The 15,094-nt window shown below is 23.9% G+C and overlaps 1 protein-coding gene across 3 annotated transcripts in view; it reads right to left on the reverse strand.

Moving 5' to 3' along the window:
- Nucleotides 1-15,094, reverse strand: part of LOC126896550 (uncharacterized) — a 47,482-nt gene that overhangs the window by 16,818 nt on the left and 15,570 nt on the right. Inside the window, exons 3-4 of one of the 3 annotated variants that reach the window (XM_050669456.1) lie at nt 13,454-13,496; nt 12,566-12,677 (exon numbers count right to left, since the gene is read on the reverse strand). The exons of the other annotated variants lie outside the window; for them this stretch is intronic. Coding sequence (XP_050525413.1) covers nt 13,486-13,496 — 11 coding nt within the window. The 3' untranslated portion in view covers nt 12,566-12,677; nt 13,454-13,485. Of the gene's footprint in view, nt 1-12,565; nt 12,678-13,453; nt 13,497-15,094 lie in introns of those variants that run through there. 3 annotated transcript variants of the gene reach the window in all.

Genomic DNA, 15,094 nt, shown 5'->3' on the forward strand with positions numbered 1-15,094 from the left:
TTATATTTTTAACTTTATAATGCTATAACTTCTCGAAAGATGTATGGATCAATATAATTCTTTTTTTTGTAGATGCATGATGTCTTTACCTATCATTTGGTATATTTTTTTTATAAATCTGACTTTTTACCTGCTCACAGGGGGGGAATTAAAATGACAACTTTTTCACAAAAAATTTACTTTTTCAACTTAAATTTTGAAAGTGTTTTGGAAAGTCTGACACTTTTATATATATCTTAAATTAAAGCTAATGTAATATACTTTATTATGCAAAAAAAAAATTTCGGACTTTATTTTATCTTCACGGTGAAAATGGCTACCGAATGCTATTATTGTGTGAAAATTCTCGATTTTATTTTTTACATTTTTAACTTTATAATGCTATGACATATTGAAAAGTGTATGGTTTCATTCTACATACTTTATCTTAATTAGGATATTAATAATGAACTAACAGATCATGTAGCTTTTGGAATAGTCCACCAATTTTTTAAAATTAAACACTATCTAAAGATTTGCATCGAAGCGTTTTTCTTTGATAGTGATTTTAATCACTGTCAGATATCATTATACTTGATCCATCTATACCACGTCACCACTGTGTCGCGACCCCCTGTGCTGGGTTTTTGCTGTTCAGAAATGAATGTAAAGTTGAAAACCAAGATATTGTAACTTTATAATAAATATATCCAATTTTAAATTATAAAAAAAATTACACTTCAGTTTCCGTTCAATGTTAATAAAACATTTCTTCCAAATTAATTTAAAAATTATTTTCACGAAAACTTATGTCTAGTCACTTTACATTTTCGACAACAAACTAGAACTTAAAGAAAGATCAATAAAACCTTCTTGGAAATAATTATAAATTAGATAATGTTTCATTAAAATTGTTTTAAAAAACAATTTTTTTTAGTAAATACAAAATATTTGCGTTATGTAAAAATGTATATATAGGGTGGCCCACCACTCACTGACAACTTAAATAACTTTTGATCCAGTTAATATTTTTAGTTGATTTTTTTTTTAAATAATAGTTATACGTTAGGTCTATAGCTATATCTCAATAATTAATTTTTTTACATTTTATTAAAAATATTAATTATTTTTAAATTTTAAATAAAATGTAAAAAAAAAATCTAAGATAGCTATTTTGTAGAGTAGAATTTAAGAAAAATTTTAGTAAAAAAATATCTTATTAATATTCAGTAGTAAATATTCTGTAGCGTTTTGAAGTTTGTGAAAATTTGAATTTTCATGTACTATTTTACGGTATTAAACATTGAAATACGTATTGAGAAAAGGACAGAAGAAAACGCTATCTTTTCAATATACTTTTGAATGAGAGTGATAAGTAATAATTGCCTTATCTAATTTCTTATCATGGTATTTATGCCAAGTTTGTAATGTATACACACTATCATCATATGTATACACAGTAATCATGAAAAGATAGCGTTTTCTTCTGTCCTTTTCTCAATACGTATTTCAATGTTTATAACCGTAAAATAGTACATGAAAATTCAAATTTTTACAAACTTCAAAACGCTACAGAATATTTACTACTGAATATTAATAAGATATTTTTTTACTAAAATTTTTCTTAAATTCTACTCTACAAAATAGCTATCTTAGATTTTTTTTTTACATTTTATTTAAAATTTAAAAATAATTAATATTTTTAATAAAATGTAAAAAAATTAATTATTGAGATATAGCTATAGACCTAACGTATAACTATTATTTAAAAAAAAAATCAACTAAAAATATTAACTGGATCAAAAGTTATTTAAGTTGTCAGTGAGTGGTGGGCCACTCTGTAATTTTGGTCATAACTTCAAACAAAACTATGAAATTTCATATAATTTTAATTTATATGCTTAGTGATCCATTTATCATGGAAAGAGTGTCTAATGATTAATGTAGACATACTCGTATTTTATCTCCAGTCTATAGTTTAAAATAATAATTCAAAATAATATGTTTTATATAACATGAGTAAAAAATTAAAAAAGAAACGGTTAAATTATTTTCTTTTTATTTTGATCATTATTTGCACATTTGTGTATTTAAATTTAAATTATATTTCATTGGTTCGATAAATAAAACAAAAATTAAAATTCTTATTTATTGTTGGTATGCTATATAAACCACAAATGTATTTAAGCCTCTCACGAAATGAACAAAACAAATATTAAAACCCCTTAAACCACTTACATGTATACGCAGAAAATTTAATACTATACATATTTATTATTCTAGGCAGCGTTCGGTGAAGTGTTAGTTAGTAAACTTGTATACGCTTTTTGACTTTTTCATAATGTTTGAGTGTAAACTTAACTTTTAGTAAATGTGGATTAATATTGTTTTGATTTTAACCCCATGTAAGTTTTATTTAAACATAAACATTATTAAAAGTATGTAAGTATGTCAGTTTGTGTTTAATGTTGATGATGGTAACATTGTTTCCGAAATAAATATACTGGATTAATTCATATTTTTTGTGGATTTTTGAGTTAAATATTTTTTAGTTTTAAATTAATATTTTAAATATTAAATAATTAGCCACAACCTATTAATTTTTATTATATTATTAAAAAATAATTATGAACTGAAATGAAGTATTATTTCAGTTGATAATAAAATGTATGAAATAAAGAAAAAGCTTTTATAACATGGATGAACTTTTAGTTAATTTACATATTTATAATTATGAAAGATAAATACCGTAAAAATGTGAGCAAGACAAAGAAAATAAATAACTTAAAGATGTGTTAAAGATAAATATATTTCTAATTATTAGCTAGCTTATATTATTTTTAATTATACATTTTTTCAATACTTTTATTGTGTAATGTTTAAAAAAGAACTTACTTTTTTATTTTATTTCATATGCTCTATTCCCCTCTTTATTTCTATTTAATTTTAATATTGTATAACCGACAAAAGACGTCAAACTTTTGATGTCTCTGGGGTTAAATTTAATTTATAAATGGCTTATGACCCTTCTTGCTTATTGCCCTATAATAACTTCCCTTGTCAAAAAACTTAGTTAGAAATGTATGCGTCNTTATGACCCTTTTTGCTTATTGCCCTATAATAACTTCCCTTGTCAAAAAACTTAGTTAGAAATGTATGCGTCAATGTCTCATTATTTTAAGATTTTTTGGATGAGTTTATAGTCATAGACACTTGAGTGAAAAGCCAGACTTTTAATAATACTATTGTAAAACACGTAACACCTTTTTAAATGTAAAGAAGTGATAAAGTTTATGACGGAGAATTGACCTTTTGGTCAGATTGAAGATACTAGCGGCAGAACACACGTGTAGGTTTCCACCATTACCACTTCACATCCATAGAGGTAGAAGAGAGTATTACGGATGCAGTGGACCAAGCGATTAATGACGTGCAGTCCAAGAAGGGAGGTAACATATTTCTTCATTCGCGAGCACAGCTGTTGTCACGTGTAACAATTTGGTTGGAGTGTGGTAACTACGAGGGTGTCAAGTTAGCATTGTTTGGAAAAAGAAATACTGTGATATTATTTGTTGAGCGGTCGAATATTAAAATACTTCTTAGATAATATATAGTATCCCATGCAGAAAATCCTGAATGCGAAACTGCACTAACAATAAGGGTAAAATACATTAAATTGAAAATGGTGGGAAGAATAAAAGTTTATTGACAAAATATAGGGAAATATTTGATAAGGGATAGACAATCTTAATTATATTATCAAAAAACCGTAACCATTAAACGTACAAAAATCAAATGTGTTTTAAAAAATATTTTAGATTGCAATATTTATAATTTTATAGAAAAATAAGAAAAATTGTTTACGCTCACTCCGTATTTGTTTATTTTATATAATGAAAAAATATGAAAAAATTAATTATTGAGCTATCTAAGAAATAATAGTATATTTAAACTTTTACATAATTTACTATAAAAATAAATAAATGAGAACATAACTTGATATACACGTCATATTAAATAGTAAAACAATTTTGGGAGTGCTAAATGTAATTCACTCAGTCTAAAAATATTTTTATGTAACCATAATTATAATGTTTCAAAATGTTCATATGTTATTATGTTACTTCAGTCAAAGCTTATTACGATACACATGTGATTGAATCTTTAATTTTTTAGAACTATTCATCTCAACTATAATGTTTAAAGATTCTACCCTTCTTAAATAGAATTACTGCTTAAAATTTTTTGAATCAGATTTTTTTCTAATGAACTGAAAAATGTAAAAAATAAAGTAACTTTATGTACTATTGATTTCATCGAAATTTCTGTGTAAAGTTTTTATCAAAAAGTGTTCGCTTATACAATCTAAAACGCTTACAGTATTTCGAAAACATACAGGCAAATAATAATTTATATGTAAATTTTGTTCGTAATAGGCAATTGAAAGTTATTTCATTCCAAAAAGGTTTTACGTCAGATTTTGCAAGGTCCAAAGTACATTGCCTATAAGAGTACATAGAAATCCTTTTAATGGACTTTTCAATACCACTGGTATAATTCTAATGCACTTAACGTTTTCTGTATAATGATTTATCATTAATTACTATACTATAATAAAATCAAAAGAATAATTTTAGATTTAGTTTCGCTAACCAGTATCTGATAAAAAAAATGGTACACAAGATATACTACGTATATAATTGATTCTTAAAATAATTACTTTTTTTATTGAAAAATATGACTATGAAAATTTACTACAACAATGTTGTCAACTTTAAATGACATTCATAGTACATAAAATACACACAAGAGATCATAATTGGAAATAAAATTATTATGTTCATATTATTATTAATTAGAAAATCAATAATTTTAACAGTGTTTTTTAAAAAAACTTAAGGTAACTCAATATTTTCATTTCAAAAATAATTGTTGTTATGCATATGACTTACATTATTGTTATTTATACTTCAATCAATGGAAAGATTTGTGTTTGATTTTACATTTTTTAAACAAAAACATTTTCAGAAGAGGATGAATGGCGGGTTCAAAAGAAGGATTATTATCTCCTAAAAGAAAAGAACTTTATAATACAATGCATCTCATGAGTTTGTAAGAATGTTTTCTTAATATTAAACCGTATAAAACTTATACTAAATTCTACACCGTTTATAAGTGATTCTATATATTTTCATAATCTGTGTCTAAGTAATAGAAAAAAATTTTTTATTTGATTTTATCTGGAATATAGTTTANATTTTTTATTTGATTTTATCTGGAATATAGTTTATAATACCCTTTCAAAAATCTAAATTTACTATGATAATCATACAAAGAGATATTAATTCTATTCCAATTAATTGTATTCCATTTAATGGCTCTTTCCACCTTTTTTCAAAAATTCTAATTGCTTGACAAAATAAATATTTTGCTATACCTTCAAACTACGCCAAGGAGTACAGATATATATATTGTGTTATACCCCTTTGTCATTGGTTCCATTACTACAAAAAATAATAGAAATTTTTAATTTAAATTTTGTCGTCTTAGATTTGGACAAATCTACTACTAGCCCATACTTATTCTTTATCGAACAATTCTACTCCTTATTTTATTTTTCACGATAAATAACATTTAGGCATCTTTTTTATTATCTTTTAAACTGTTCTCTATTGTCTAAATTTAAAACTATGTTAATCAATTATTATTTCTTCATAAATACTCATCCTCTCTCCTGATATCATTTTATAGTCTAAATCTATCATAATTTTTCATTCTATTATTTGCATCCTCCAGAGTGAAAATAATATTGATTAAATAAGTTTTATTGGTATTTACTATTTATAATAATCGATTGATAAATAAATAAAAAATACTACCTAAATATTTGTTTATATTCAATTATTACTCTGTTATTATAATACAGATCGTAATATATAATATTTGTATTATAATTATCATGAATATATAATAATCAATTTTTTACTGAATGTTTTCATTTATACTTACTTTCACTCAATATTTTATTTTTATAAATACTCTTTATTACGTTAGAAGCATACCGATAAAGATACCAATAAATGTAAAACGTATTACTGTATACCATATAATGAGTTTCTTTAATGACTATTTTTATTTTAAGTAGGTTTATAAAAAATTAATAAAAATTTTAATTATAACGTAATTGAAGAGGAATTTCTTTCTTCAAAAAAAGACTGTTTAAGGTAGTTTAAAAATTATTAGGTATATAAAGCTTTATAAAAGTTTTATAGATGTATTTGAAAAATAAATAAAAATCATTGCATGTTACCTAGTGATAAAAACCTCTATTATAAGAGATGCTTCCATGCAAATTTTGTACAGATGTACATCGAATGGAAGTATTAATGTTTAATTCTAAAGAAATAGATGAAAAGAAATTTTATTTCAGAAGCAACATCAAATCATATTTCTTTCATTATTCCTGATAAGAAGTTCTTTGATTTATAAGTATAATAAATAAATGCCTAATATAGTAATTAAATTTAGTATGAAATTGATTAATTTATATAATTTAATAATTTAAAACTTTAATTTTTTTGAATAAATTATAAAAAATTATAAAGTAGTTGTATACTTCGTTACTTCTATGGCTAACGTGTTTAACAATTGATAGATTTGATGCCAAAATTTTCAGAAAACAATTTTTCTTTATTAAAAATAAATACTTTGGTTACTGGAAATTTTGAATTTTATTATTGGGAATTTTACTATCAAAGTAAAAAATATATTTTTCTTAATCAATTTTTCGCACTGATTTCAAATATGCAATTACATTTTCAGTGTAAAATTGAAATTAATTTTGATATCTGTTTTCACCACAAATACAAGTCCAGAGGTTAATTTTTTTTTCAAAATAAATTATAATATATACGCTTTAATTTAAAATATGTATATATAATAATGTCAGTATTTTTGGAATATATTCAAGAGTTAATTTGAAAAAGTTAACTATTTATGGAAAAATTGTCATTTTGATCCCCTTCCCTGTAAACAGGTAGAGTCACATTTTCAAAAGAAATATACCAAATGTATCTAAAAAAAATTGTTGTTGCTATTCATTCATTTTTCAACAAATTATAGCAGTTTTGAGTAAAAAAAATAGTAACCAATTTTATACAGAAATGTTGCAGCTTTTGGCTTTAATATCAAATAACTTTAGTTGTTAATTTTAATTGTTATGGAAAAACAATTTTATTAATTATAATAGTGTAAATTTCAGGTTTTTTTTTTAGGGTTTTTTCTAAAGCTTTAATTTATACAAGGATTCTGTTACTATGCAAAAAACTACAAAATCGGCCAACATTACCGAAAATTGTGGGAATTAGTTTTAATGTATTTGAATTGAGCATTAAAGTTCAATAAATTTTAGAAATTGAGATTTTGAACAGTTCTTTTTTTTTAATATAGATTTTAAAAAGCCAAGTTTTTCGGAATTAAATAAAAAACTTGAAAAAAAAAATATGATCATTGAATTTCTTATGTACCTTAGTAATGATTTGTCTTATGAAAAATGAACGCCTTTAGCAAGGTATTGTAAATACAAATTTGGTAACAATCCGTCCAGTTATCAAAAAGTTATTTCAATATAAAGTAAAAAATTTAATTTGATCACTGTCTGTTTTATAATAAGTTTCATTTTTCGGGAAATTTCCTTTTATTGTGGAGATTGAAAAGACTTTTTAAAAATTATTGCACTAATAGTACCAATTAAATACGTTTTGTTATCTATTAACGTAATGTTGAGGAAAATCATTCCAGTAGGTATAAATTAATCATGTATTCTGACAAAAAAAACGCGCCAGAGTCATACCAATAGCTTCTCATCTACACATCGAAGCTACAATGTTTTTAAAACTTATAACAAAAAAAGTTATTACACAGAAAAAAACCGATAATGCTCCGAGACAAAACAATATAAAATTAATCAATGAAATAATGATAACTCAAGAAATAATATTAAAATTAACATTTTTCAAATTTATAATTTTGTTTACACATTTAACTTTTTTCATCACTCAATAAACTTCTATCTAAGTGTCTTTCAATGATTAACATTAATTTAAATATATTAATTTATTTAAAAAAAATGAATTTATCTCTTTTATATTTCATTGTATAATAACACAAAAAAAAAATAGTGATGTTATATTGCGTTAAATATTCACTATAAAATATTTATACTATACTTCCTTTTAAATATTAAAAGACGCTTTAATAAATAAAAATCAATACACATCACCAATAAGATCCTAATAAAAGTAAGAAACACTTAAATTGGATTATTGCAACCATTAGAATGGAAAAATACTTTTATTTCATTTTCTCACAATTTTCTTTTATATTGGTACATATATTCACGTGATAAGTTGTCGTTGCTTTTAATAAACTTTGTTTAGTGTAAACGTTAAGTATTAAGACTTTAAATACTCTTATCTCCAATAAATAGTACATAATTTATTTAATTGGTTGTTTTGACAAAAATATTTTCTATTTACCACATGAACTCAGAAGTTGATTTAATAATTTTCGTAAGTAATTTATTTAGATAAGCCTTATTTGTTACAGAATAATCATAATTATAAAATGAAAAAAATTCCAGTTGGGGATGTGAAGATGATTGTAGAAAATGATTACTTGTTATGATGTAATTTGAAGGCTCAATAAATATTTTTCATCTGTATTGCCTTTTTATGAAAAATCATGAGCACGCCAATGAAGTTTACTTTAAACTAATTCAATATTAGATATATGCTACATTAAATTATGAAAACATGTTTCAGCAACCTAGCAATCAACAATTTAATGTAAAACATCATAAGTCGTATCGACTGATGATGTTTTAACCATGCTGTTTATACAGAAGTTAAAACAAAAATAAAAAGTTCAGTACCAGGAACTCAATTAAGTTCACAACTAGTGACTATTTGACAATTAATTTTCAAAATTACCCCACTAATTTTATACATTACAAAAAAAAAATGATCAATGAACATTATAGTTGTTTAAAAATAGTAATAAAGAAAAAACTACACAATTAAAAAAGCTTAATAACTATGTTTAATAGAAATATAATATATTAATTTATAGTAAAACGATATTAGAGTATTAAATACCATTGGCGGCTCTTGGTTGATGGTGGTGGGGATGCGTCTTTAAAATTTAAAGTCTAAGACTAGCGGTATTATATCTAATATAATATCGCCAGTCTTAGATATAAAAAATTGCCAAATTAAATATATTAACATAAAACACATATTATTAGTTTAAAGGTTGCAGTAGAAAATAGCTTGAAAATAATAATAATAGCGATTATACAAGTTTAACAACTGATAACGATAATCAGTTAATTCTAAAAATAAATTACCCAAAATAGTAATATACTACTATTATACCGAATGGAAGACGCTGCCGGTTGTCCAAACACTACTCGTGTATGTACTCGCGTATACTAAGGGAAACAACTCTAATGTTCGCACAAGACAAATGTATTTATAACTATTTTACAATTTAAAAATGTTCATTCTTAATAAAAATGTAGAATTAAGAATATATAATTAATTTTCTTCTTTAAATTAGTTTTAGTAAGAGGTGTTATCGTCCCGTCATTCAAGCCACGAGCCACAACTGTTAAATACACTTTTATAAATAAATAATTTGTTATAAAATTTATGTACGGAGCGACAGACACTAATCCGAATTTCGAGCTATACTGACGGCTTGGCTTATTTTCGACTTGTTCTTATCATTTTTATTATTATTTTTCTTCTACTTTATCTTACCTTTTTTTTTCTTTTTGCTATATTTATCATTGTCGTTGTTCATTTTATCATCAGTTTTGTTGTTGTTATTCATGGAAAAAATTGGTTAAAAGCTTTTAATTACCAAAATATTAATCTAACTTTTTCTTTACCTTCACTTTTACAGCATTATTTTACTATTTTAGCAATATAATTCTTGTTTCATTGATATTTATACATTCAATGTGTTCGACGCGTTTATACTTTTTTAAGAATTTTTTGGGAATAACTTAACCTGTGATAGTAATCAGTACTAATGACTTAAAATATGTGGGAACAATACATTATTATAAAAATCAGTAATCTTTTAAATTTGATTTTTAGTTGATATTCAATGAGGTTTATAAAAAGTACTACCTTCCCGTTAAATAATGATTTTTGTTATTTTAATATACATGTTTAAATTGATTTATTTAAATAAAAATTAATTTCTTACAATAAAGTTGATACTTACTTTGGTAAGTTGTTTATTATGTTTTAGTTGAATACAAACAGTAGCGTACACAGAAATTAAATTGCGGGGGTGGGGGTTTAAATTAAAAGAAAATTAGATGTGACACTGCCCATATTATTCGCTTACAAAAATTCCTGTTTTCGATTACTTTATTGTGGAAATATTTATAGTATGATATGATCTTTTTTATTGTTATTACTTATTATTTATCGTCCAAAATTATCGCTTAGCTTATAAATTTTGGGGGGGTTTCGTACGCCAGTGAATACAGAGCTATGTATATAATGTTATACATAATTTTATATGTATAGTTACGTATTCACACACAAATGAAATCGGTATTCTTCAAGCAATATTTTTAAAAAATGTTATTTTACAAACATTGTCGTCCCAAGGGTTGTTGTTTTCAACTCAGTTATTATACATATTATTATTATAAAAAACATAGTTCCACTGTTGCTAGGAATTCCATTTGGCATTAGTAGAGTGGTCGTCACTTTCAAAGACTTGACATTAATTTGACGACTAAAAGAGATGGAACGACAGATGGTACGAGGTGCCATGGGGACTTGCACAACTCTGTACTTCGGTTAATATACCAGTTGTAAATGCGCGTCCTTGATGTCTATAAGTGTCATATAAACACTGATATGTTAGGGGCTCTATAAAATTGCTCAATTCACATTGCTTATAATATTAACTTTTTTGGTTATTATAATAGTTGTTGGATACTTTCATTTGTATCTAAAATTCAACTATTTGTAACATTCATATTTTAATGATCTCTGGAAATTAGATTAAAATCTTCATTAAGATTAAGAGAAATTTTTATAAATATTAAAATGTTAAAAATACCCTTATAAAAGAAAAACATTTCAAATCTAAATAGTCTTATAAAACTTTAGAAAATAAAATATTTTGTTTGTTATTTATAGTTATTTTTTAATAATTTTAGTAAGTTTGATGCTATTTTAATTCATTCATTTTAAAGCATGTTACTTTAAAATTTATATTGGTAAATACAATGATATATGTGTATTAATAAAAAGAAACTTCTATAGAATCACCAATTATAATAATTATATTTTATGAGATCAGTCAAATTGTCGCTATTTTTCGTTGGTAGTTCAAAAAAAGCTTTTTACATTAATTTTTATATGTAGTTAATTTAACTAAAAATTTTTAATTATCTTTTATTTTGTTATAAATTATAACAAAATTAATAATTTATGAATATCGTAACTTATACAATACATGTATTTATCAAACTATTTTTATTCATTTTAAAAATACTCAGTCTATAAATGCATAATATTTTACCAAGTGTTGTTTAAAATACTTTCAATTAAATTAACTAATTAATTATATAAATAATTCTAAAAAGACATATATTTTTTAAGTAAAAATAAGTATTTTTTATACTTTCTCGGGAAAGTTCATAAAAGTCCTTCACGTGGTGGATGAAAAACAATTGAACGTGACTCGTGTTACTTGTACTATTATTTTTATTAGTTGTTTAAACAACACTTAGAAATAATTCTCTAAAGCTTATCTTGTATATAAATATTTTTTTTTAGATACTCGAGTATAAATAATTGCCAAAGTTACAAATTATATTATCGCTATGTGCTATTCAACAATAACTAATGAAAATAAGAGTAATAAAAAATATATATTTTATATCTTTCAGTTAGCTATAGAGGTTAATTCATTTTTAACAAATTATACTGTTAAATAAGAAATAAATACATATTAATATATAAGTAAAATAGTTACATTTAGACAACTTTCGTTTAATATAAATTAAATTCACTTTATAATATGAATTATATTAAAATAAATTATCTGTATAAAATAGTGATTTTTAAATTTATTTTATAATTAATATATAAAAAAAATAATCATTCCCCAAAGAGAAGTTTTATTTTTTATTTTTTTAAAAAATTGTTTTTAATACTTATATTTATTAATATTTTTAACTGACTCTTCAAATTTAAAAGTATTTTAATAGATTGTCATTTATATATATATATATATGTTAGTATACAACTAAAATAAATTTTTATAATAATCTAAAATAAAGAAATACAGTTTCTTCTTATATTTTAAAATAATCTAAGGCTTTACTTAGTAGATATTCATTTCTTAAACTTCACTATTATTTAGACAATTTATTAGAACATTGTTGTAAGGTTAGTACTATCAGTAATTAACAATTCCAAAAATTAGATTTTTAATATGTTTAATATCAGAACTAAGTAAAATTTATTTTGAAAATATATTTAAAAAACGTGTAATCTACATTATAATTTATTAAACAAATGTTATTGACTAATAATGAACGTGACTAACTTTTTTAATACTGAAATTTTCATTCAATTTTTTGCTTTCAAAAGAAATAGTAACTATAAAGTAAATTTAAAAGTTAAATTAATTACATGGTTTCATCAAAAGATATTACAACATGACATGATGTAATGTCATGTAATATACATTCTAAACTTTCCCATATAATGATAAATAAATCAAACTTAGTAACAATATGTTCATTTCCATTAAAATTAAATTATACCTGATGAATAAGTAAGATTATTTATTGAAAATACGCATATATTTTAATGAGTTTACTTCAAAAATATTCTATCTCAAGCAAAGAATAAATAGGCACCTATGGAATTCAGTGTATAATTTTATTTTACATGCCGGCGATATGAGTAGGCAATTTCACTATACTATGTTAAAAAAAAGAAAACTGAAAGACGACGTTTGATTTTAACACAAAATTGTATTATATTTAACAAAAATATTGTTAAAATGTTGTTCATTCAATTATTTTCATTTTCAATTCAAAGTAAATAAATTTCAAAGACATGAAAAGTTGTATATTAAATGTTTTTTTTATTAAATTATAATATTAATTTAATAAATATATATCGAAGATCTAAAACTAATTATAGATAATTTGGATTATTAGATCAAAAAAAATTTTCTATTGTAAACGACGTAGAAACTATAAGTATTAAAAAATGTAATTTTTTGATATTGTAAAACATTTTGAATAATAAAAAGTAAATATTTAATTAGATTCGCTAAATGCTACCTTTGATACCTTTGTATGGTATTAAAAATACTCAATCTATTTATTTATTTATCTATTTATTGTAAATTTATTTGTTCTTACCAAAAATTGCTTTTCTCATTTAGATGTTGCCTTTACGAACAAACTAATAATAAAGTATTTTATTAAAAAACAGTATAATGTAACAAATAACTTATCGCTTGTAATCAACAAAAATATTTTCATCAAAGTTTATTTTAAGTATTTTTATTAATTTAAATTAATCAATTTGTTAAAGTCTCTTTAATAGACAAAACAGCATGTCCATTTATTATTGATTAAACTTAATACGTTGTCTGTCGACATGAGATAACATTATTTTACTCACAATCATTTCACTCAAATAACAATTGAAACGTATTATGATTTAAAAGTTTTAAACAGCTTTCGTAGTAATGCATTTATCATCTTTACAAAAGTTTACTGTTCACTTTCACCAAATAAATTGTTAAAGCCACGGTTTTTAATCCGACATAAACCTGAGTCGTTAAGATAATTGCGGCCATACATGTGGCTGATAGTTCTTGCAATCACTAAATGGACTACCCTGGGAGTTCTAGTTATCAGTGACCGTGTTATACATAAATAGTCGAGTATGTACGCAGAAGTTTGATCATAAAATCGAATGTTCCCCTCAGAAATGGTCCAATGTGTTTGTACAAAATTAGATACAGCATTGCATAATGCTATACGCATTTATCGAGTAGCAAACTTTTGATGACTTTGAATTATGAAAGGATTTTGAGGATGAATAATGGCAGTAACACCAAAGCTAGTTCCGGGCAGAAACAATTGGTGCACCCACGATGAACCGGCAGATTCGACGTGTTAACGAACCGTAAAATATGCACTCAGGAAGTGCAAAGTTAACAGAATGGGTCGGTGGACAGTAGCTCTCTATGAGGAACAAAACTTTTTTTATTAAAAACGCCTGCCACAAAAACTTGCAATGTGAATTACTTTAAACGCCACGCTGAGGTTATCTTACAAGTCACGCTACAATAGTAGGGTGACTGATTTTAAAATATGATGCAACTCACTAAAACATTACTACTATACTATGTAAAAAGTTCTTTTACTTACAATTTTGACATTCAAAATAGTACTTGAAACCGTATTTTTAGAGATGACGAATAAGGCTTATACATTTAATCAAGCAATCTGCAGTTTTTGTAACTTATTTTGTATACTACAAAATAAACTTTTTGAAATTGAATATAGTAAAATCATTTAAATGACATTATGGCGTGTTTTTGTGTTGAATTTTAGTAACTTCTATCATTTACTAAGGTGGTTTTGTACAAATAATTAACTACAACAACTGTGTTTAGATGGACAAGAAAATAAATTCTTGACGAAACGCTCGTTCATCAATGTCTTAATGATCTCACCTACTATCCTTTTACTTCAGACAGACATAAATGGTTCCGTTAAATAGACTCTAGTAACAACAGTAAACCAGAATTATTTTTATAGTCCATAATAACTTACTGTCAAAATAGTTTCCTTAAACAGCTTTTCAGTTATTTTATTGATGTATCATCCCCGTGATTTTTAAGCACTTACATTAAGTTCATCAAAATATATCCAAAAGTATTTAAATAGAGAAAACTAATTTTTGCAACAATTTAAACATAAAAGTTCCATAAAGTGATTAATTTAATGTATCAGTTATTGTAAGTCAATTAAAGTTTGTTTATTAAT

The sequence above is a fragment of the Daktulosphaira vitifoliae genome, unplaced genomic scaffold (genome assembly GCF_025091365.1).
Source record: "Daktulosphaira vitifoliae isolate Bord-2020 unplaced genomic scaffold, ASM2509136v1 Scaffold_1, whole genome shotgun sequence".
NCBI lineage: Eukaryota > Metazoa > Arthropoda > Insecta > Hemiptera > Phylloxeridae > Daktulosphaira > Daktulosphaira vitifoliae.